Source organism: Ochotona curzoniae, unplaced genomic scaffold (genome assembly GCF_017591425.1).
Source record: "Ochotona curzoniae isolate NIBS_2020 unplaced genomic scaffold, NIBS_Ocur_1.0 contig_1274, whole genome shotgun sequence".
Lineage (NCBI taxonomy): Eukaryota > Metazoa > Chordata > Mammalia > Lagomorpha > Ochotonidae > Ochotona > Ochotona curzoniae.
The window spans coordinates 30,532,905-30,555,846 of NW_024465023.1; the positions used below are offsets into that span (position 1 = coordinate 30,532,905).

General features: G+C 46.3%; 1 protein-coding gene across 1 annotated transcript in view; it reads right to left on the reverse strand.

Moving 5' to 3' along the window:
• Window positions 1-3,093: 3,093 nt before the first annotated feature.
• The window catches only part of KIF4A (kinesin family member 4A), a 120,047-nt gene continuing 100,198 nt past the window's right edge, over window positions 3,094-22,942 (reverse strand). Inside the window, exons 23-31 of the mRNA XM_041000782.1 lie at window positions 19,305-19,434; window positions 17,673-17,843; window positions 17,177-17,284; window positions 16,059-16,136; window positions 15,293-15,391; window positions 14,575-14,754; window positions 6,221-6,337; window positions 3,761-3,883; window positions 3,094-3,518 (exon numbers count right to left, since the gene is read on the reverse strand). Of these exons, the coding sequence (XP_040856716.1) occupies window positions 3,318-3,518; window positions 3,761-3,883; window positions 6,221-6,337; window positions 14,575-14,754; window positions 15,293-15,391; window positions 16,059-16,136; window positions 17,177-17,284; window positions 17,673-17,843; window positions 19,305-19,434 (1,207 nt within the window). The 3' untranslated portion in view covers window positions 3,094-3,317. The remainder of the gene's footprint in view (window positions 3,519-3,760; window positions 3,884-6,220; window positions 6,338-14,574; window positions 14,755-15,292; window positions 15,392-16,058; window positions 16,137-17,176; window positions 17,285-17,672; window positions 17,844-19,304; window positions 19,435-22,942) is intronic.

Genomic DNA, 22,942 nt, shown 5'->3' on the forward strand with positions numbered 1-22,942 from the left:
AAACCTCTTCCCTTCCTGATACCCTTCCCAGAAAAAAAAAAAAAAGGAATAAAAAGAAAAAGGCAACCCAAAGGGAGGCCCCTGCCTCTGTCCTGCCCGGGACTGGATTACAGCAGCCTATTCTGAACCACAATCTGTACCACTTGTACTCCCTGACCCCAGCACCCCAGGGTCCTATCCCTGCACCGGAAACACTGCCTCTGAGTCCCACCTCCCTCCCTCGAGGAGCGGTGTGTAGAATGGGATCAGGAGCTGAGTAGCCTGAACCCCACCCCCCAAGGCAAGATTGGTGGGAAGGGGGGGCTGACAGGGGGTGCCGTTCACTCCCTGAGCCCAATCCCCACGGGGTGGAGCTGGCCTCTGGCCCACAGCTCCCGCCTGCAGACCCCAGCCTTCCCCGGCCCTCACACCTTTTCTCAGGCGCAGCAGCTCAGCTCTGCTCTCGGCTCTGCACTCCTTGCAGGATCCTCTGCGAGTTGTCTGCCTCCTCCCTCTTCCAGTTCTTGACTCAGTCACACCGGTCAAACAGGTGACACTGTTGCCACCTACAGGAGGATGTGCAGGTCCTGTGTGCAAGCCAGCCCCTGCTCCGTAGCCTGGGCCCAGCCCCGGCTGGGAAGCTGGGAGGTGTGTTACGGGGAGGGAAGAGGAAGGAGAGCAGATCTACTTCTTTACTTGCTGGCGGTCAGGGGGCTCAGGGTGAAGAATTCCTTTGTGCAGCCTTCCCCATCCCCTCGGTCCCCCCTCCTGCTTCCCTCCCAGTCACTGCTGGGGCTTTGTCCTGGCTCAGGGAGGCGAGGGCTGAGGGCACAGGCGGGCGGGGAAACTGGGGGGAGGTGACCACACAACTTTGCAACTTGGCAGGGAGGAGAAGGGGCCCTGCCAGCCCCCTGGAAAGGGGTGTGTGTGTGTGAGAGAGAGTGTCAGAGCAGTTTCCCGTCAGCTTTGATTCGGTAGCCTCCCTAACCCATTGGGCTCCCTCTAGCACCTCTAAGAGGTACACAGATGACAAGCTGAGTCTTGTGGCTCTTGGTGACACTAGTAGCCCCTGCCCCACCTGCTTCCTCAGCCCCTGCCGAGGTCTGCGTCCTCCCCGCTGCCTTGTCCACGAGGGGTGTGAGGTCTAACAGTCCTGGGGTGAGTGTACAGTGCGTTCGGGTGACAGGCTTTTGGAAAGTGCACCCACACTAAGTTGCCTGTTACTGTAGCCTCAGTAAGGAGAGGGCTGGAGGGTGAGCTGCGTGAGAGTCAGCTTAGCCTTCTGGCACGGGCGTGGGTCTGTGTGGGCTGGGGTCTGGGGCTGGTGTGACTGTGCTGCTGTATCTTTTCTGCTGCAGGGGACTAATGGGAAAGGGTCTTCTCTGGGGAGAAGCCTGGCTGCCCCTCCCCCCAGGCACGCCAGATTTCTAACAGTGAGAAGGAAGACTGGCTCTCTTATGCCAAGAGCCAGTCCCCCCGCCCCTCCGCCTTCCCATTGTATACAGGGGCTCTAGTTGGCAACAGCAGAGGCACCCTTGCTCCCTTGGAATGAAAAAGCACGGAGAAGCAGGGTTGCTGCTGGCAGGGGGCCAGGGAGGGCCAGCAGGTCACCTCATCCTCTGCAAGCTTCAGCTTTCTTTCCCTCTGCTTGGGCTCTGCGGGGGGTCTATAGCAGTTCTTGGGGGCGGGGAGGGGAGGGGGCCTGGGTTGGGAACTCTTCTGCAGAGGATGCTGGGACTCAGAAGGCACATGTGCTGAGACCCAGGGCTTCAGGGCTCTTCAGAAAGCTCCCCAGTCAGTGAGCAGCCTGTGTGGCATTGCAGGCATTGCAGCCTCCTGTCAGCTTTAAGTAGGAATGGAGAGCCCTGGTGCATAGTAAGGAGTAAGCCTCATGGCTCCTGTTTGCTTTCAGAGAAAGCAAGGAAGCAGTGCTGTTCTGTCCTGGGACTGAACAGCAGTGTGGTCCCAAGCCCAAGCAGGCTGAGAAGTCAGGCTGCCGGACCTCAGGAAGGGGGTAGTGCTGTCACTCCCATCACACACAAGTTCTAGGTCTCTTTGAGAGGCTATGGAAATTTAACTCCATACCCTGATCTCACGTGCACAACGGGGATGTGTGTAGTTGACTTTCATTTGCAGGGAGTGAGGGAAATCGTGGCAGGAACCTGGGGATGCTTGGGAAACGTGGTTTCTCCCCTCCACATCTGGAGGCCACAAGGATTCCACAGCGGAGGTCAGACCTCTCTCTGGTCTTGTGAACATTATTTGTTTGTTAAGGCAGCAAAGCAACAGAAAGATTAACACCATGCTCCACACTAGCGTCGGGAAACTGGGCAGTTTCAATAAAAAAGGCAGGAAGGGGTTGGTGTAGAGGGTTAAGCTGCTACCTGTGATGCCTGCTTAACATATGGACTCTGGTTCAACTCTTGGGCTATTCCACTTACAACCAGGCTCCCGATAATATACCTGGGGGAAACACTGAAGATGGCCCAAGGGTCTGGGTCCCTGCTTTCCACGTGGGAGACCTGGATGAATCTCCTGGCTCTTGGCTTTGGCCTGACTCAGCCCAGGCTATTGTAGCCACTTGTGGAGTGCCCACAGGTGGAAGTGTCTGTCCCTCTCTTTGTACCTCTTTCAAATAAACAAATACATCTTTTTAAAAGGCAGGGAAGGGGGGAACAGGTGCTTGCAGTGAACTGACAGCTGACCCAGGGCCGAGGAGCAGAGGTTGGCATTGGCCGTCTCTCCGGATAGCACAGAATGAAGGCTCTTCCCATACAGTAGGCGCACGAATGTTTATTTCTTTACTTAACGTTTAAAAATATTTCATTGACTTCAGTTAACACAGCAGACAATTGAGGGAACTAGTAAACATTTCAAATATAGGGTAGGGTAGGGCAGGAAAGATCCCAGGTCCATTCCTGCAGTGGGATAAAAGCCTGAGGCAGGTTTCTCCAGTGACCTGGGGCATCGTAGAGAGCAGAGCCCCAGGCTGCTGCCTGGCACAGGGCTTCCTTCTGCGCTCATAGACAGCGCTGCACCGTGCTGGGCGCTGGCTCCCAAGATGCCTTGTGTCAGGCGGGCTGGTCTCTCTTCGGCAGGTGGCGTGGCACCTTCCGGAGCAGGCTGATGAGTTCTTTGGGGCTGGAGATGGAGGTCGGAGCCAACACAAGTTCCCTTCCTTTCAGCACCACTCCGGCCCTTTGCCAGAGAGAAGCCTGAAACCCAGGGAAATCATTAAGTGGCAACGACAGCACCACCACCTCCACCACCGCGCACACACGCACACTTCCGGCTGCCTTGTGGAAGCATGTTGCGGGCCCCAGTGGTGGCCTTGGACTTCAGTGGGCCTCTTCTTCGATGGGGGAGTAGCCAGCAAAGAAGCTGGTGTTGCTGGCCAGAGTGCGCTTCTTTTTCTTGCCCGGAGCCTTATTTTCTTGGGGTTCTCTTGCTATGGATTTCTCCTCTGGGAGGTCGAAGGAGAAAACTGGAGCAGCTGTCTTTGCCAAGACCTGCTCCTCCTCACACATCTCCTTCATGATCTACAGAGGGTACAGACAGGTAAGAACACATCCTTAGGGCGGCTGCTTGGGCCAGCTGCGCCACCGTGAATGCTTAGCACTCTCTCAGCAGTTTGTGGTGTCCCCACTGATTGCTCTAGCCTGTGTGCCAGATTCCCAAATTCCCAGCAAGCTGATGGTATCTGTCTCTTCCACGCCCTGCCTGTTTCCCCCCCACCCTGCCCCGCAGCTGTCGCAGCTAATACAGATAAGGAGGCTCATACCTTGCTGTTAGGAGTGGCACAGACAGGGTTGAAGAAACTCAACCCCGGTGTCACCTCTGTGGGATCCTCCAGTCTGCAGGAGCCTTCAGAATCCCGGGTCCGCTCAACAGCAGCTGAGCTATCCTGAGGGTCAAGCACACAGGCATCTCATCAATAAGATCAGCCTGTGCAAGTTTTCAAGAGACCCTCATGGGCTGGGGATGGCAGCGGTTGCCAGGCTGTGTGCTTGAACCAGTGGAGCAATGCTTGGAGGCAGCCTCCAAAAGCAAAGGACTGGGTAGGATGGTGGCACAGGACACATCTGTGAGGCAACGTTTAGAGCAGAGCCAAGCCCTGCTGGTCTCATTGATTACCCTTCCTCTCACTACAAACTGCACATTTTTTGGTAGCTCTCTGCCCATCTTTTATTCTTTTCGGATACGGAAACTGAGTCAGGGAGAGGAGAGAAAGCGAAAGCAAAAAGTTGCTTAGATCACAAGGTAACTGCAGTAGAGCCCGTGTGAATATGTTTGCCTGCTGACATGGAGAGAGCAGGACTGACAGGCAGGAAGCCTGCGATGCTTGTGAGGTCCTGTGTATACTATCAATGGCAGTCACTCAAGTTTATCTCTGGGCCTTTGTTTTCCTTCTCTGTTAAATGGAAGCCCTGGACTAGCTCAGTGGTTTGCACACCTGAAATCCTCAGAGCAAGCTCAAGATAGGGAGTCCAAAAAGTTTACGGAAAGCTATGACAAACTATTCATGGACTGCAAAGATTTTTATGCTAGAATAAACTTTTTTAAAAGAATTCATTCTTTTCTAGAAGGAGCGGAAGAAGAAGGCAGAGGTGTCTGTGTGTGTGTGTGTGTGAGAGAGAATGAATATCTGTAACACACTGGTTTCATTCCAGATGGCCACAGGGCCAGTGCTGGGAGCCAGTAAATTTTTCCAAGTTTCCAGGTGGGTGCAGGGTCTCAAGGACTTGGGCCATCCTCTACTGCTTTACCAGGATATCAGCAGGGAGCTGGATCCAAAATGGAGCATCCAGGACATGAACCAGCGCCCAAAAGGGATGCGAGCATCTCAGGTTGCAGCTTTACCTGCTATGCCACAATGCCAGTCCCTTAAACATCTTTTAATTCCATTCTTCCAGGAGCTTTTTGAAGTGCTCGTATATATAAACAAGAGCAAGTTGCTTTGGCTGAAGGGGAGTAGAACCACCAACAGGCCTCAAGGATTCAAATAAGAAACCCCAGGAACAGAGCAGCCTTAGAGTCCCTGTTGCTTCTGTGATTCTCAGCCTCAGCTCTGGCTTGCTACTTTGGGCCGCTGGTGCTCATCTAACTTAGGTGTCTTTTTAATAGCAGACACAGGACAAAACTGTTCACATGTAACTGTTTCGGAAATGCAGGAGACCATGCTCACTGGGATTACCAGTCATCATCTGAGGAGCTGCAGGGCCAAACTTTGGCCCCGGGGGCAGAGGCTTGGTGCCTGGCACGGACAGGAATCTGATCTGTTTGGTGAAGCACTCCTCAGGGCACATTGTGCTGTTCCGGGTTCATTATTCCTGGGGGGATTATGAAGGGGGTCTTGGAAGAGTTCCTGGAAAATGTGATATGAAAAAAAAATGCACATGGATTTTAAAAAAATTGTTTTTTTTTTTTTTTTTTTGGCAGCACTGTGATACAGCCAGTTAAAGGTTGCATCTGTAATACCTGAATCCCACATGGGTGCCAGTTTGAGGCCTGGCTGTTTCAATTCTGATCCAGCTCCCTGCTAACGTACCTGGGGAAGCACGAGATGGCCCAAGTCCTTGGCCTGGACCCCTGCCACCCTTGTGGGAGACTCGGATGGAGTTCCCTGCCTCTTGGCTCTGACCTGGTCCAGCAGCCCTGGCTATTGTGGCCTTGTGGGGAGTGAACCACTGGATGGAAGGCTTCCTTCCTATCCCACCTCTGATCCCCACATCACTCTGCTTTTCCAATAAAGAAAAGTTTTTAGAACATCTTGTTTTGCCTGAACTTTTGGAAGTACCCTCAGATAAAGAAGACAGCTCTAGGTAACTGAGTCCGCAAGAGTGGCTGTCAGAGGGCCCTGGCTCCTGTGGATCTTTGCCAGGATCTGTGGAGTAGCTCATTCCTGTGGAGAGGGTCTAACAAATAATGCCTCAGGCAGCAGAAGGATTCACTTTCTTCCTGGAAGCTGCCACCTTAGCCCGTGGCTCTCACCAGAGTTCAGTCAAGGCCCCGGACTTGTTGGATCCCGCCAGTGTGCAGCCCTGTAGCTGCATGCTTTCGTTTGTCTTGTGGCTGCCACGGAAACTGCGGAGATCTCCCAGCCCGCGCTGGGGGCAGGGACGTGCACACCTCGGAAGCTTCCGGGAAGGCTGGTAGTGTCCAAAGGGGATTATGTGCACTTGTGGGGGTGGGGGCATGCAGGAGACTTCAGGTTTCCAGAGAGACACAGTACCCATCCTACCTTGTCTTGCTGGCGGTTCCGACACTTCGCAGGGTCACAGCTGCAGGTTACACCACAGTCTAACTTTTGCTTCCTGCACCCACACTGTCTGTTTCCACACCAGCCCTTGCAGGAACACTGTGAAACATATTCGCAGAAAAGCGCATTAGAAAAATCAGAAGACGACCTCAAGGCACGTTCCTTTCATTTTGTAAGGCTTGAGGAAAAAAAAATGGAAAATTCCATCATCTTTACCAAGCTTTGGTCTCCTTAATCCTCTTTTCTTCAGGTGAAGCAATGATTATCAAGAACCAGCACCGGTTTACCAAGAACAAATCATGCCAGTTAAATCCACTGGCTTTTGGGGAGAGTAGTATACTTGAAGGAGAGATGAGAGAAAAACTGCAATAAAGCAAGGCAGGAATGCCAAGTCTGAGGACAGTTTTATGGCCAAACTAAAGAACTTCAAGCTGGATGGTACTAGAGTTAGATCTATTTAAAGGCAGTAGAGTTGGGGTCAGCACTGTGGCACGTATGTGAAGTCATCATAAGTAAGCTACATCACCACGCTGGTTCTAGTCCCTGCTGCTCTGCCTCCAATCCAGCTTCCACACCTGGCAGGGCAGCAGAGGATGGTCCAAGTGCTTGGATCCCTGCTACCCATGTGGGAGATCTAGATGGATTTCTTGGCTCCAGCCTGTTGCAGCTGTTTGGGGAGTGGACCAGTGAATGGGAAATTTCTTTCTCTTTGACTGTTACCCCATCTTTTAAATAAATACATAGACAAATCCACTTAAAAAAAAAAAGCCAGTATAATTGCCTGTCATCTCTGTCATTATCCTTTCATCTGGCTCGCATTTCTACAGTAGGTCCGGTGTCAGCTAGGCTTTGTCCTCAGCACTTTAATCATTCAGCATTTTAATGAATCACTGATGATATGAAATGTAGTCATTTACATTTGAGAGCACTTTAATTTCCAGAGTACTTTCATGATTCTCATTGGAATTTCACCACCGGTCAACAAGGTGGGCACATTTATCAGTCTGAAGCACGGCGCTAAGCGGATAGGATGATTAACATGTAACAGAATCACAAAAACCAAAACTATGTCGATAGGCTGAACTGACGGGCTGAGGGTAGAAAGAAAAGAACAGGGAGAAATATAAGCTTGGTATTTGGGTTTTCCCTTAAATGAGACAGACATACAATATGGGAGGATGGGGAGAGATCTCGGCTTAACAGTAGTTTGTGGAAACGGGGCCTAGGGATTTGAGGTGTCAGCAAGTTTTGTGAGGCAAAAGAAATGGTTGTCAAGAAGAGAATGTAGTCAGGCAGAATATGGAGCTCGGGAAACTTGGGGAGCAATTATTTCACTACACCCTGGACCAATCAGATCTCATTTGGGACACAGGATCCTATTTTAGGGTACTATGTTTTTTTTTTTTCCCTCATGCATGAAAAAGGAAAGACAAATTAAAAGAAAAAAAAGCAGCCACTCATGTACCTGCTGTACTCTCCCCCCTCTCCCCACCCCATGGACTCCTAAGGCCAAGGCAGACAGGAGTCTCCCGTGTACCCACTTCCTGATCCTATTTGCCAACTTCCCTCCCAGGGAGAGGCTCCTGAGTTAGATGTTTATCATTCCTTCACAGGTCTTCTTTTTTTTTATCACATGCGTTTTGTTCAAAAGAAAATGAGGAACTGGGCCCAACACGGTGGCCTAGCGGCTAAAGTCCTCGCCTTGAACGCGCCAGGATCCCATATGGGCGCTGGTTCTAATCCTGGTGGCCCTGCTTTCCATCCAGCTCCCTGCTTGTGGCCTGGGAAAGCATAGCATCAGCCATTGCGCTCACTTGGGGAGTGAATCATCAGATGGAAGATCTTCCTCTCTGTCTCTCTTCCTCTCTGTCTATCTGACTTCCAAAAAAAAAAAAAAAAAAAAAAAAGAGGAACTGGCTTGCATATTTTCAAACCAATAATAAACGGTCTCTTATTGTTTATTGAGTCCATTCATTTTCTGTTTGCGCGCGTGTGTGCACGCATTTTGGGTCTTTCTTAATTTTATGGTATAATTCCATAGACAATTTTTCATTTGCACTCTAGGACCACACCACGATTTCTCTGTTCTCCTGATAGTGTCATTTTTCACTCGTTACAAACAAGGCTGCAATAGCGATAGCTATGTCGTAAGGGCTTTTGCTAAGGCAAATCTTGAATCAGGAAGGAGATTTTGTTGTGCACCTACCTCAGGGAGTTTGCTGTGTATATATTTAAAGATAAAAACAAAAAGGGGTGAGTGACCAAAATGATAGGAAACAAAACTAATATAAGAGAAATGGTGCAAAAAAAAAAAAAAAAAAAAAAAAAAAAAAAAGAAGGGATAGTTAGGCTTGGAAAAGATGTGGAGCTCACAGGATGAAGTGTTAAGGGTTTGGAGGGTCCTTGGCAACTATCTAAAACATGATTTGAGGTATGAAGCCCCTCTTGAATGTTTCTGGTCTAATTAGCCAGAGCGCTACATATTATGAGATGATGATAGTTCCTACAGAATTTCCAACTGCAGGAACTGATTCTGCCATCCAGAATGACATGGCATCACTTCATCCTCACTCTCACGCGTAATTTTGCTCCTGATCCCCCCCCAGTCCAAATCCTCTCAAAGCTAAATATACCTTGTTTCCTCCATGAGTCACCACATAACATGGTTTCCAAGCATCCTCATCACTGTAATGATACACCAGTTTGTTAAAGTTCATCTCTAATTGTGAGAGCCAGAAATGAGCACAACTTCCTCTGGGTAGTGTGACCGTTTGTGAAGTGGATGGGGACAAACACCCCATCTATTATGAATCCTAAGATCACAGTTGTCTTCCTCTTTGTGGATTCATACCAAGTTTACAATCAAATTTAACACTTTAACTCTTCTTCTTCTTCTAAGAATCATCACTTTTTTTTTTTTTCTGGTCTTGTGAAGATAGCATCTTTTTAAAAATTTTGATAACCTTTACATAGCTGATTAGGGCACACAGGGTCAAGGGTTAAGGAAAGTGGGTAAGTGCATCTTTTTTTTTTTTTCTGACTGTGATGACAACATGTTGATTTATAAAAAGTAGAAATCATAAATATGATTTTAATGATTGCACACATTATTTCACCATGTGGCTACACCACTTTTTAAAAAACACATTGTAGTGACTCCCCTTGTGTATAAATCTAATGTAAATTGTCCCATGGCTGACAAGGCCCTCCATGATCTGACCTCTGAGTATCCCTCTGACCTTACTGTATGCAATCCTCTCTCACTTCCTACACTGCAGACACAATGGCTATTTTAGCCGTTCCCCGAGACACACAGCCCATTCCTGTGCTAAGGTCTTTGTGTTTGCTGTTCCCCTTCTGTGAAATGACCTTCTGTGCCTATTCTGACTTTCTCCTTTGCTTTGTTATGTTTTCAGTGTAGATACCTCTTCCTCAGAGAGGTCTCTCTTCTGAGGTGCTCCTTCCTCATCCACACATTTTCTAGGATTTCACTGTATTTTCATTTCTTCCTCCATATCACCATCTAACAGTATTTTGTTTCTCAGGCTATTGTGCACTCTTCCCACAAGAATGTATTTCTTGACAGCAAGGGTCTTACTGTCCTGTTTATTATATTTTCAGCCCCTAGAAATAGTGCTTGGCATACAGGTGCTCAGAGAAGCTGGGCTCAATGAATAAACCTATTTACATATCAATATCTACTTCTTAACTATAAGTGCCCATGGATACAATTACTGGGTCAAAGGTCAGAAGCATTCTTAAGGCTTCTGATCTGTATTTTTCCTAGTTCCCTTCCCGGGGAAAGGTCTATTCATCTCTATTCCCAACTGCAGTAATGGGAATGTCCATCTTAGTCACCCTTGCCAATGCTAAATGCCAGAATTAAAGGATCTTTGCTGCTTTGAATAAATTGGGGCACAAGACAGAATTCCAGAAGAGCGTTCAATAGACACTGGACAACTGATTGTTGTGGCCTGGGTCTGGTCCTCTGACTGCTTACACATTTATCTAAAGGCTCTTACCTTGTTCACATTTCTTTGATCTAAAAGGATCATCACATCCTGAAAGTGTTATGGGAAAGGTTGTCACAAAGAAGGATTACATTTTTCATAGCCAAATCCAACCGGGATGAAATAGAGGACAGTCTATTTCAGCTCAGCAAAGAACAACTTTCTAATAGAATGGCCTGTCCTGTGAGAGGGTGACCTTCCTCCTCCAACGCTTCTAGCAAGCAGAGGCTAGATAAACACTGGCTAATGGCAGTACAGGATACACACAGCAGACTAGCTGCACGAATGCCACAGAATGTGTTAATTTCAATCGATTCTCTCTCGCACCAGGAAGCAGAACACAATGTTAAGAGAAGGGGACCAGTGTTGTGACAGAACAGATTTAAACTGCCACTTGCAATGTCAGCATCCCATTCGGGACTCTCGGCTGCTTCACTTTGGATCCAGCTCCCTGCTAATGTGCCTGGGAAATCAGCAGAAGATGGCCCAAGTGCTTGGGTCCCACAAGGGAGACCTGGCTGCAGTTTTAAGTTCCCAACTGTGGCCGGGCCTGACCCTGGCTGTTGTGGCTCTCTGGGGAATGAACTAGCAGTTACAGATATGTCTCTGTCTCTTTGCCTTTCCAATAAATAAATAAATAAACCCTAAAAAAATACACAGGGTATATGCATGAATATACCACAGCTGTTGGCAGCTCACTGGGGTGACCGGACACCACAGTTGAGAAGCAATGGAAGGATTCTTTATATAGAATGAAAAGCACAGCTGCAGCATCTCTGGGGTTCCCTTAAGCTTCTGGTTCTTAACCTTGGCAGCATGCAAGAAATCTCTGGGAAGCTTTTCAAAAGGGCCAGATATTACCTCAATTCAATTCAATTTAGAATATCTGGGGCTTCCTGCGTTTAAAAGCTCCCCTGGGGATCCCACTGCGGTGCTAAGGCTGAGAACTTCTGCTCTGGAGCCTGCACCTCTTCTAGCCTGAGTACACTGCTTTGTGTCTTTGCTTTTCCTTTTAAAGATTTATTTATTTTTATTGGAAAGGCAGATATGCAGAAAGGAGGAGAGACAGACAGGAAGATCTTCTGTCCGTTGATTCTCTCCCCAAGCGACTGCAACAGCTGGAGCTGAGCTGATCCAAAGCCAGGAGCTTCGTCCGGGTCTCCCATGTAGGTGCAGGGTCCCAAGGCTTTGGACTACCCTTGACTGCTTTTCCAGATCACAAGCAGGGAGCTGGATGGGAAGCAGGCTGCTGGGATTAGAACTGGTGTCCATATGGGATCCTGGAGCATTCAAGGTGAGGACTTTAACCGCTAGGCTATCGCACCAGGCCCCTGAGTTTATTGTTAACACTGTATCTCAGAAGGATAGATCTGGTCAAAACTATAACACAGCACATTAAGCTGCTGCCTGTGACACCAGCATCCCATGTTGGAGTGTTGGTTCAAGTCCCACCTGTTGTTTCTGATTCAGCTCTTTGCTAATGTGCCTAGGAAGGGTAGCAGACAGTGGCCTAATTGTTTGGGTCCCCTGCCACCTTTCAAATATTTATTTATTTGAACAGCAGAGTTACAGAGAGAGAGGAAAAAGACAGAAAGATCTTCCAGGTGCTAGTTCACTCCCCCAAATGGCCACAATGGCCAGGTCTGGGTGAGGTGAAACTAGGAGCCTGAAGCTTTATCAGGCTCTCCAATGTGGACTTAGGGTCCCAAGCACTTTGGCCACCTTCTGCTGTTCTCCCAAGCCATTGTCAGGGATCTGGATAAGTAGAGTAGCTGGGACTTGAACCAGAGGACATCTGGGATATTGGTACTGCAGGAGGTGAGTTAATCCATTGCCCCATAACACCTAAACAAACAAAAAACTCAGAAAACAGGGTAAGAACTGGGACACCTAGACCCTATTCCTATTAATACATGGCATGACCCAGGGCAAGTTATTTTACTAATTCTTTTTTTGTTTGTTTGTTTCTACCAAATTAGACAAATGGGAATATTTGTAAAATGCTGACAGTATTTTAGCAACAATATTTGAATGGTATTTTGTATGTATCCCTTCTTTTACGTTTCAGAGGGCATATAAGGCTGTGTATAAATATGCATCATAAAAGCATTTTGTACAATTTTAACTGGTTCTTTGACTCAGGATATTAATGATGGGAGAGATCTTATGTGAGGACCAGGAGACTTACTCCAAACCACCCAGTGAAACAGTGGCCAACTCTAAACCAGAACCCACGTCTATCTGGCTTCTAGGTCATTACCTTTTCTACTATAGCACGTGACCTATCCTTCAGCATCTCCATAACAAGCACGGGAAACATGACTGAGCAAAGAGCTATTCACTCGAACAATCTGCTGCGGTAACTTAAGCAATAATAATTAAGAAGGCTTTTATGCAAAGCATTCATGTCTACAGCTAATGTACCTGTGACCAGTCTGATCAAAAGACCTGTGCTAACACCCACACACTCTGACGTTGCCAAAAGGGAAAAACTAGACTTTATATGCCAGCTTGCTCCCCGTAAAGTCCAGTTAGACTCAGCTCGCACATTATAAAATCAGAAGAAATGTCGAGAAAAGAGTCATCTCTTACTGTTCTAGAAATTGGATTTATCACTGATAACACACACATAATTTCCGGCAATATTTGTTATACTTCCAAACTTCCCTTTTAACCTTAGGGCAACAGTGCTATAACAAATACGCTTTTCTCAAGGACATCGACACCCACATGTGCCTGACATTTGGAAACTCCTTTCTAGAGATTTTTAGGCCCTTTATCATTTGTTTTTCTGTGTGCTTCTTAACCCTGCCTCCAATTATTTGGCTGACCTTTTCATCTACATTCAGCTTGCATTCTCCACTTCAACCCTGGCAGGGTTTTGTCAAGGAAATGAGAGACCGACACGTTCTGTCCCATTTTCTTGAAGTATTCGAACCCTCTGTTCCTTTACTGTCTTCAAGTGTTTGCAGTATGCTATTCATCTGTGCCAGAAATGTTTTTCTAGTCACACTCAAGGCTGTATTTCCTTTCTCATCTCATGGGGCAGCAGCAGTTACCTCTGTTCTGGAATGTTCCTAAATGATATCTTCCTGGTTTGACAGTATAGGTGCTACTGAAAACTCCTTAGTCTATTTCCCTGAGATGTATATACTGAGGTTCTATTGTATGCTTCTATTCTTTGCTCTGTTTTCCTATTAGATTATGAGCTGTTGTGAGGCTGTGTAAGGCTAAAGATGAGGCCATGGTCCCACCGGAACACACCATGCACAACAGACTGGGTTCTGATGACTGACCCTGATGTCTTAGCTCCATAAGGTTGCCTTGGAAAAGGGTTTAAAAAGCTCATGTGGACAATGGGCATTATGAGAAAAAGAACTGTAGAGATTGAAAAAAAAAAATGCTTTGTACCTGAAATGATCTTTCCATTCTACCCTTCTGCACCTTAGGACTTGCCTGCTCTGGTGGTGTGGTTTTAGGAGGCTCAGTTCCCCATGGGGTGTGCTGTCAGCTAATCAAGTCAAGCAGGCATCTGCCAGGCAGGCTAAGGTAATTTGTGAAGTGTTTCCTGTAAGTGGAATGTGGCTGCAGGGCACAGCTAGGGTAGTGGTGGTGAACCATAGGACCTGGGAGGTTAATGTTTCAACATAACACATCAGCGTTTGAGAATTATGCAGGACTGCCATTGTTCAAGTAAACAAAGCATGCCTCCAAGTCAGTCCGTTCCTAACTAGCCTTAACTCTATGTGTTCGGTTTTCATTATTAGCTTTTTTCTGTAATTTCCTTTGCTCCTTTAGTTGAGTGACCAAAATCATTCTATTACAGGAGAAAGACAAAGTGGCCACTCAGTTTCTGGCATATAGTATTTACTGTCATGACCACCCTGCGGTAGGAACAGACTGGGGCTAGGGTCAGAACATTGATTTGTTTTCAAGTCCTGGCTGTCCTTTGGCTAGATGACCTTGGACAAAGTCATTTCCCTGCTGTGGGCCTGAAGTCCATTCTGGAAAGCAATAAACATCTCACTGGATTCTTGCTGATAACGGAAAGAGTTAACATGTGTGAGAATGTCTGAAAAATTGCTATAAAAAGCTGAAGGACTGCGAGGACCACTTTGGAATCAGCTTTCTATTCAGACTGGTAAGAAGCTGAAACCAGATGAGAAGTATGCGCACACAGGCAGCCCTTTCCAGAGCCCCAACCAGCTCCCGCAGATTGAACTTGATGCCTGTGACTCAGACGTGGGGGGTGTGGCCAGCGTGTTCCCAGCTTTCTTACTGGCAAAGAATGCTACGCATGAGACCCCTAGTGGAGCTGGTGCCTACCCCTTGGATGTTCTTCTTGGACATTTTAGTTAATTTTGTTGGCTTCCATTCTTCATCATCGGCATTGTCATCGTCGCCATCAGTGTCCTCAGGATCATTCAGAGAATACTCTGAATATTTGATATCCTCAATGTCCATGCTCTCCTCTGGGAACTTTTCTTTAATGCGAGAAGGTTTTGGCTAAGTAAAACAAGTTGGAATGGTTATTTAATAAGATTTTTAAGAAAATACATATGGCTTCCTATCTTCCCAGTAGCTGTCGCCAACTGTATTCTCAGAGCAGAGATTTTAAACGCCCTCGGATATACCCCTCTTGGCTTTACCAATGAGAAGAACTGTGCCTCAGCCTTTGACATCAGTCTTCGGAGGGCTAGAAGCTGGCAGCTCATCAATCGGACGCAGGAAGGGAGGATGCACGGTATAAGAGATAAGGATCTTTGGATGGACAGCTGAACATTATTTTCTCCTCCTCTACTTCCTCCTTAGCTGTGTTACGTAACGTCTTTGCATGACGCAAACTGAGTCCTCTGGGAGACGGGAGGAATGCCTATTTACCTTAGGATTCTACTCCAGTTTTATCTGAGACTCCCAGGAAAATCGAGATGTCAGAATTTCGGAAGTTTAACTCTCAACTCCTTAAAAATAAACCCTGCAGACTCAAACACTCACATGAAACCGGGACCATGCAAAGGCATCTCACAGGCACCGAACACTTTACCTTAGGTGGGATATATTCAAAAGATGAGTCTGGAGACAGAAATGAATCTCTAGGCAGAGGAGGTTTCTGTCTGCTGGCTACTTGGAGGAGGGTCAGCTTCTGTTTGAAAAGAAGAGACAACGTGTGTAAAATAAGGTAGCTCCTGGGGAGTGTTTGTGGCGAATACACCAACATTCCAGATTTAAGCTAACTCAATTTGAAACTATGGTCAAGTGAGGCAGGCTTATGGTAGAGGAGCTTGAAGGACCCTGACATTATAAGATCAGTATTAGATTTAGAAAAGGGCATGAGGGGCCAGTGTTGCAGCACAGCATATTAAGCCACGACCTGCAATGCCTGCATCCCACACAAATGCCTGTTTGTGTCCTGGCTACTCCATTTTTTATTTAGCTCCCCACTAATGTGCTGGCAAAAATGGAAGACAATGGCCCAAGTACTTGGACTTCGGCCACCCATGTGAACCTGGATGGAATTCTATGCTCCTGGCTTCAACACGGCCAGCTATTGCCAATGCAGTCCCATGGGGAGTGAACCAACTAATGGAAACGTGCTTTTTCACTCTCTCCTAACTCTGCTGTTCAAATACTATATATATACATATATAAAGAAAATGACATTAAGAACTTGTATTTGTACTACTTTGAGATTTACATGACTAGATCACATGGAAACTCACTAGAGATTTCATAAAATAGAGCTCAACCACCAAGCTGATGCAGCAACAGGCTCTTCCAAGGCTCGTGAAGTGGGTAGGAAACTGTATTACCTGCTTGATGAGTTCATTCTCACGGAGAAGCTGCTGATTTTGCTCACACAACTCTTGCATCTTCTTAAGTTCTTCATCCTATTTACAGATAGTGCAATGATAGGTGCGGTTATTTTGGGTATTACATGTGGGTTACCAAACAACTCACAAAGATGACAACATACTGCTGCCAAGTTGCTGGTAACAGATGGTTTTGGCACAGCAGGCATTGGCACCCAGAAAAAATGTCTTATTCCCAGTTTCTAGGTGCCCTGAATGTCACTTCTATTCCAACGCTGTCTGGCAGTCCTGGCCACACTCGTAGGGATCACGGCTCTGCCCTACCAGGGTAATTCTGTTCTCTAGCCTCACAGGTTCTCTTCACTTCAGGATTCTGGCTAGGAAGCCCAGAGTCAGCTCTGCTTCTTGTAGACTACAGATGCTTCTGTTGGCCCTTCTCAACATGGGCGAGACAGTGTATGTGCTATTCCAAGAAGCCTGAATAAACTTCCTGGCCCTTAAGATAACCGTATTCATGCATATGAAGGCACTTCAACAAGTTTGTGCCAAAACAGAATTAGAAGATAACGCCCATTTTTCTATAAACCTTTTTGAAGTGCTCTCATATAATCCAAACTAGTTTGGTTATGCCTTGGATGGGAAGTGCCAAGGAAACCCTACAGACTTGGGAAAAATGATTCCAAGTTGTACTAAAATAGTACTCAACATGCTACTAAAGGGTGTGGTGTTCCCACCCCCTGGAAGAGAGTCAGACCCCAGGCATTTTACCAACATGTCAGGTCTCAGCTCTGAGCAGGTTCAGGAAGACATGGGTGAATGCTCCTGGGAGTCTAAGATACTTTGGGATGACTTCACTTGCTCAGCTCTTAAGAGCTCAGGTTAGGGCAAGGAACCAGGAGGCCTCAAGGTCTGGTCTGAATGGGGTTCTGCTGTTTCCATTCCAAAAGCAGGTTTGGCTGATGTGTGGCTACACTCTGGGCACCCCTCGCCAGATCAAACAGGGCCAAAAGGCAGGAGAGGCACCCGCTGCAGTTCATTGCTCTCTGCTGCCAGGAAAACGGGTTAAATGAAGCAGGACGCCGGGTCAGGGGTGTGAAACCTTTCCCTTGTTCTCTTACCTGACACTTGAGTGTGCTCAGCAGCTGCTGCTCCTTGCCACTGGTGGACTCCTCTAGCTGCTTCTCGGCCACTTGGCTTTGCTGCAGCTGGCTGAGAAGGTAGAGCACCTGCGGAGAGACACCATCTGATGCATGGCCTCAAAGGAGGAAAGGGAATGTTGACTTCTTTCAAGCAGTGGCCCAGTGACTCCTCTGCGATTTGGGAGTCGAGTGCTCTGTCCCGGGGCTCTCAGGGCCTGAGGTAGTAGGCGCAGCAATGGCATTTCCCATTGTGTGCCTCCTGGCATCCAAGCTGGGTGCTGGCAGCTTTTCTTGGCTAGTATGTGTGAGCTCAGATAAATCATTTCTCTCTGGTTCTGGTTGGCTATTTGCAAAATTCGAAGATGAGCACATGGCCCTTCAAAGGAAACGTTATATGCCCCCACTACATTTTAACTAACCACAATCGGCACCGATTGTGGCTTTCTCAGGGTAGTGTGTCAGCTCGTCAGGCTACCTTCTCCTGATGCTGCTGCTCCACTCGCACCAGCTCAGCTTGTAACTCTGTCTCTATCTCAGCAAAATGGTTGCGCTCCTCAAACAGCATCTTCTGCATGTCTGTGCAGCTGGCCTTGCTCTGTTGCAGGCTGCTTTCAAGCTTGCTGACCTGTATTTTGGAGGAGACGAGCTGGAAAAGATACAAGATCAGTTTATTCGGAGAATGGCCACCTTTGCCAGCATTCATTAGGCACAAAAGGTCAGCTGTGCTGAAATGCTCTATGTGGAATTCTTCCACATCCAAGTCTGTTCATATTTTTTTCAAGTCGTTTGGATTCTAACATTGATTACCAAAAATATGACTGTTCTAGTCCCAGGCCAGGAGTCCAGGTTTCTGCTGAGAGATGTGTGTCTTAAGGCTAGAATCACCACTAAGGTCCTTTTATTTTTTGCTCAGCCTTAAGGCAATAAAAAACCTGACACAAACAGTAACTGACAAATCCAAATCCTGACATTTAAGAAGCTCTTACTTCATTTTAAAGAGAAATCCACAGGACACACCCTATGGCCAATTATGTCCTGTCTCGGAATGCCTGTTCTCACGTGTCAGAACTCGTAGACACACTAGCTGAGACTGCAGATCAGGTTCTTTAAGCTAGATTGATATCCTACACTGGCCTACTTTTACATCCACTCCGAGCTCAGATGGCGAACATCACAAATACCAATGTTCGCAAAACGAATCAGGATTTTCTTAGTAGAACATGTGTGCTCATCCCACACAAAAATATAGAAAGGCTAACATGCTCAAACTAGTAGATTCTTGAGTGAAAGAGCCTCCATCATCAGAAGTGATCAACTTTCGTCTCTCCTGTGACCATGACATATGTTATATTATTTGAAGGTCAGGGAAGATTTTTCCTTAAATGAATATTTATATGTGAAAACGTGCTTAGGTTTTCTCTTTTCTGGATCCTATGTCAAGCTTTCTCAATGTACAACTTACAGGTCTTAGAGGTATTTATAAAGAGTAGTACATATGCCAGCTTTTTTAAAGATTTATTTTTAATTTTTAAAAGGAAGATTTACAGAGTGAAGAGACAGTGAGAAAGTCTTCCTTCCACTGGTTCAATCTCCAACTGGCTGCAATGGCTAGAGGTGAACCAATCTAAAGTCAGGAGCCAGGAGCCTCTTCTGGGTCTCCCACATGGGCGCAGTGTCCCAAGGCTTTGGGTCATCCATCCTTTACTGCTTTCTCAGGCCACAAGCAGGGAGCTGGATGGGAACTGGAGCAGCTGGGACATGAACCACTGGCCATGCAGAACACTGGTGCATGGAAGGTGAGGATTTAGCCAGTAGGTCATTGCGCTAGGCCCACCAGCTTGTTTAACCAGTAGTCCACCATGGCATCCTGGTGCTTTCCTAATAGCTGTTAATATTAATCGGGTACTTCTTATGCATGAGGCACAAAAAGGTTTGTTTTTTTTTTTTTTAAGTGACTGGCATGCTATTGTTTCTATCAAGCTTTACCTCAGTGTATTCTCTGTAATGCTAGGTGACAATAAGCTGACAACAGAATTCCAAGCCCAATATCTTATTTGAAAGCTCCCTCACCAGACCCCACCCTGCTGGCAGGAAGAAGGATGTTTACCTCTGCGATTAAATATTTGAGGGCACACTTGGCTTCCAGAATGGTAGCAATATTTTCCCACCGTTGCTTTGGTCTATCTTCGCTTTCTGCATCCAGCAGCTTCTGCTGTAGGTCAGCAATCTGTGCACTCCTTAAGGGAGAGAAACGGTCAGCCCACTGTGGACAGCCCAAACACCAGCGAGAACGGCAGGGACCCCTCAAGAGCTATCAGGCAAACGTCTTTTGAGCAATGATTTAGAACTTTCTATAATATCTCAAATCCTGTTACAATGGAATGCCAAGAGATTACACAAGTTGTACTACTTTGTTAAGTGCAGGTAGAAATAAATGACTCATGGAGTGGGAATTGGGAAAATAATAGTAAGACTTGTGGTATAACAGATTGGTTGTAATTCAACTTTATCTTGACAGCCTAAGAGCCCAGACTGTGATGTAACCCACCCATGCAGGGTGAGATTTGGGTTGGAGACCTGAAGGAAAAAGCTCCAAAATAAAACAAACAGGTAGGTACACTATCTAAGCCAGAATCAAATATCAAATTGATAAGATTTTTTAGTTATTTGAAAGGGAGAGAAAGGGAGAGAGAGAGAGAGAGACAGTCAGCCTCCCATTTTGCTGGCTCGTTTTCCAAATGGCTGCAACAGCCAGGGCTGGAGCTAGGAGCTTCATCTGGGTCCCTCACATGGGTGCAGGGTGCAATCACTTGAGCCATCTTCTGCTGCTTTCTCAGGCACATTAGCAGGGAGCTGGTTGGAAGTGGAGGAGCTGGGACTTGAACTATATCCTATGTGGCAGCTTTACCCACTAAGGCACAATGCTGGCTCTCAGATCTAGACTTTCTAAGATTAGTGATGCGCTGACTGAAGTGATGGCTTAGAGATACTTTCAAATCAAGTATGGCCAAGGTGCATACATTATTTCCACTTCATTAACAGTCTCCTCAGATTTGTTCTGTGTCTGGTGAGACAATGCATACCAGCATATGATTAAACATGCAGTGCTATGTAAGTAAGGTGGGTACAAGACCAATCTTAAAGCAGTACTTTTCAATTTTAGGGATCTTAGGACCCATTTATGTTTTTAAAAATTATTGAGGATTCTGAAGCAATTTTGTTCACATATATTTCATCTATAGACATCAATATAATTAGAAGGCAAAACTAAGAAAAATTTTAAACAATTATTCACTTAAAAGTAATAAGCTCATTATATCAACATAATTTAATACTATCTTTTCTAAGACAAGAAACAATTTAGTGAGAAGAGTGGGATTATTTGACATTTTGGCAAATCTCTTTAAGGTATGATGATTTACTAGAAGACAGCTAGGTTCTCACATCTCTTTCTGCATTCAGTCTTTTGTGATTTATTGCTCAGGGTGACGTCAATTAAAACAGTCTGACCTTATGTGGATATATAATTAGAAAAGGAGGAGTATTTTAATAGCTTTTTTTTTTTTACATAATTATAGGCATTCCTGTTTAAGATGACACTGAAACTCAACAAGTGTTAGTTTCAGGGCCGGTACTGTGCTACAATTGCTACTTCTTGGAGTCCCTGCAGTGGTGTAGCACGTTAGCTGCTGCCTGCAATGTTTGCATCCTAAATGGCTTCCAGTTTGAGTCCTGGCTGCTCTACTTTTTTGTTTTTTAAAGATTTATTTATTTTTACTGGAAGAACAGATTTGCAGAGGGAAGAAAAGATAAAAAGATCTTCCATCCGCTGGTTCACTCCCCAAGTGGCTGCAATGGTCAGAGCTGAGCTGATCCAAAGCCAAGAGCCAGGAGCTTCTTCCAGGTCTGTCACACAGGTGCAGGGTCCCAAGGCTTTGGGCCATCTTTGACCGCTTCCCAGGCCACAAACAGGGAGCTGGATGGGAAGTGGGCCACCAGGACATAAACCTGTACCCATTATGGGATCCTGGCATATGCAACACAAGGATTTTAGCCAAACAGCCAGCAAATATGAGAAATGGTATCTCATACCTGGCACAAGAAGTAGACATCCTCAGGACATTCCCCACCCCCTTCCTAAGAGTCCCTGGGATGACACAGGGGACTATCTCTGTCCTTTGGTATTGATGTGATCTGGCAGCAAGGAGCGGCTTAACCTCTCTACCTCCCTGCCCCAGTGGCCATAGCAGCGAGGGCGGCGTCTTTTCCCTCATCCTCACGCTCCCGCCATCCCTTCCCATCCTACCCTACATGTGTCTGCAATCCCCTCAGCTATGTAACAAACATTTAAAATAAATAATTTAAATAAAAAACATTGTTGCTGTGACGCTGGAATCTGACATCAGAGAAATATTTCTAGATCTACCTTCTCTGATTCAGCTCAAGCTTCCTGCTTAAATGTGCTAGGAAGGCAATGGAAGATGGCCCTTAGGTGGCATTCTAGGCTTCTGGCTTTAACATGGCCCAGCCCCAGGCCTTGTAGCTATTTGGGGAGTGAGCCACTAGATGTACGATCTTTATCTCTTTTTCTCCCATTCAAATAACTAAATCCTCAGCAAAGTACTTTAGCTATCAACTGCTGCCTCCCAGTGTACATATTAGCAGGAAACTGGAATCAGAAGCAGGGCTGGGTCTCAAGGCCAGCACTGATACAGGGTGTGGGTGTTGTACACAATTTCTTTTCTTTCCTTGCCTCTTCCTACCTCTCCTTCCCCCCCCCCCAGACTTGTTCTATTTATCTGAATGGTACAGTTCAGAGAGAGTGGGAAACACAGAGAATGGAGAGATAGAGATCTTCCATCTGCTGGTCTACTCCCCAAATGCTGCAACAGCTGGGGCTGGACCACAATAAAGCCAGGTGTTTAGAATTCCATCAGGGTTTCCCATATGGGTGGCAGGGGTCCATGTCCCTGGGCCGTTTTTTGCTGTTTTCTCAGGAGTATCAGTACGGAGTGGAACATCTGGGACTCAAACAGGCACTTCTATGGGATGCTGGCATTGTAGATGGTTCTTAACCTGCTGTACCACAATGCCAGGCCCATATAGAATCGTTTTCTTAACTGCTGCACCAATTCCTGTCCCCAAACTTACGCTTTAATTTCCCATTTTTTTGATGCACCCTCATAGTGAAATCTATATATTGAGTTAATTTTTTATCTTTAAATTTCCAGGACATAAAATATCTCCAAGTGAATATGGGAGTGTGTGCTTAAAACACATATATGCATATATGGATTCAGTCTCAGAAACATCAGGAAAGGCCCGGCGTGATAGCCTAGTGGCTAAGGCTTGCCTTGCACCTGCCAGGATGGTTATTAAAGTGCTGGTTGTTAAGTCTTTACCTCCATACACGTACTGAGTAAATGGGTCAGCAATTTTGTCCGCCATTACTTTTGCACTGTAAGTGTAACTGCCAACATAGTAAAAACAAAAACCAAAAAAACCCGGAAAAGGTTAATTGTGAATTCATGTCTTACTTCTATTATGAAACTAGTTTTGATTGCATGCAATCCTGAAAGGGTATCAGAACTCCTTAAGAGTCTGCAGATCACACTTTGAGAACTCTAGTTGAATGTATAGCCCTTCCCTTCAATAAGGTTCCAAAATATCTATATATTTGTATTTATATATACAAAATTTGTACATGTAAAACAGAACATATACATGACATATACCATTTGCAGC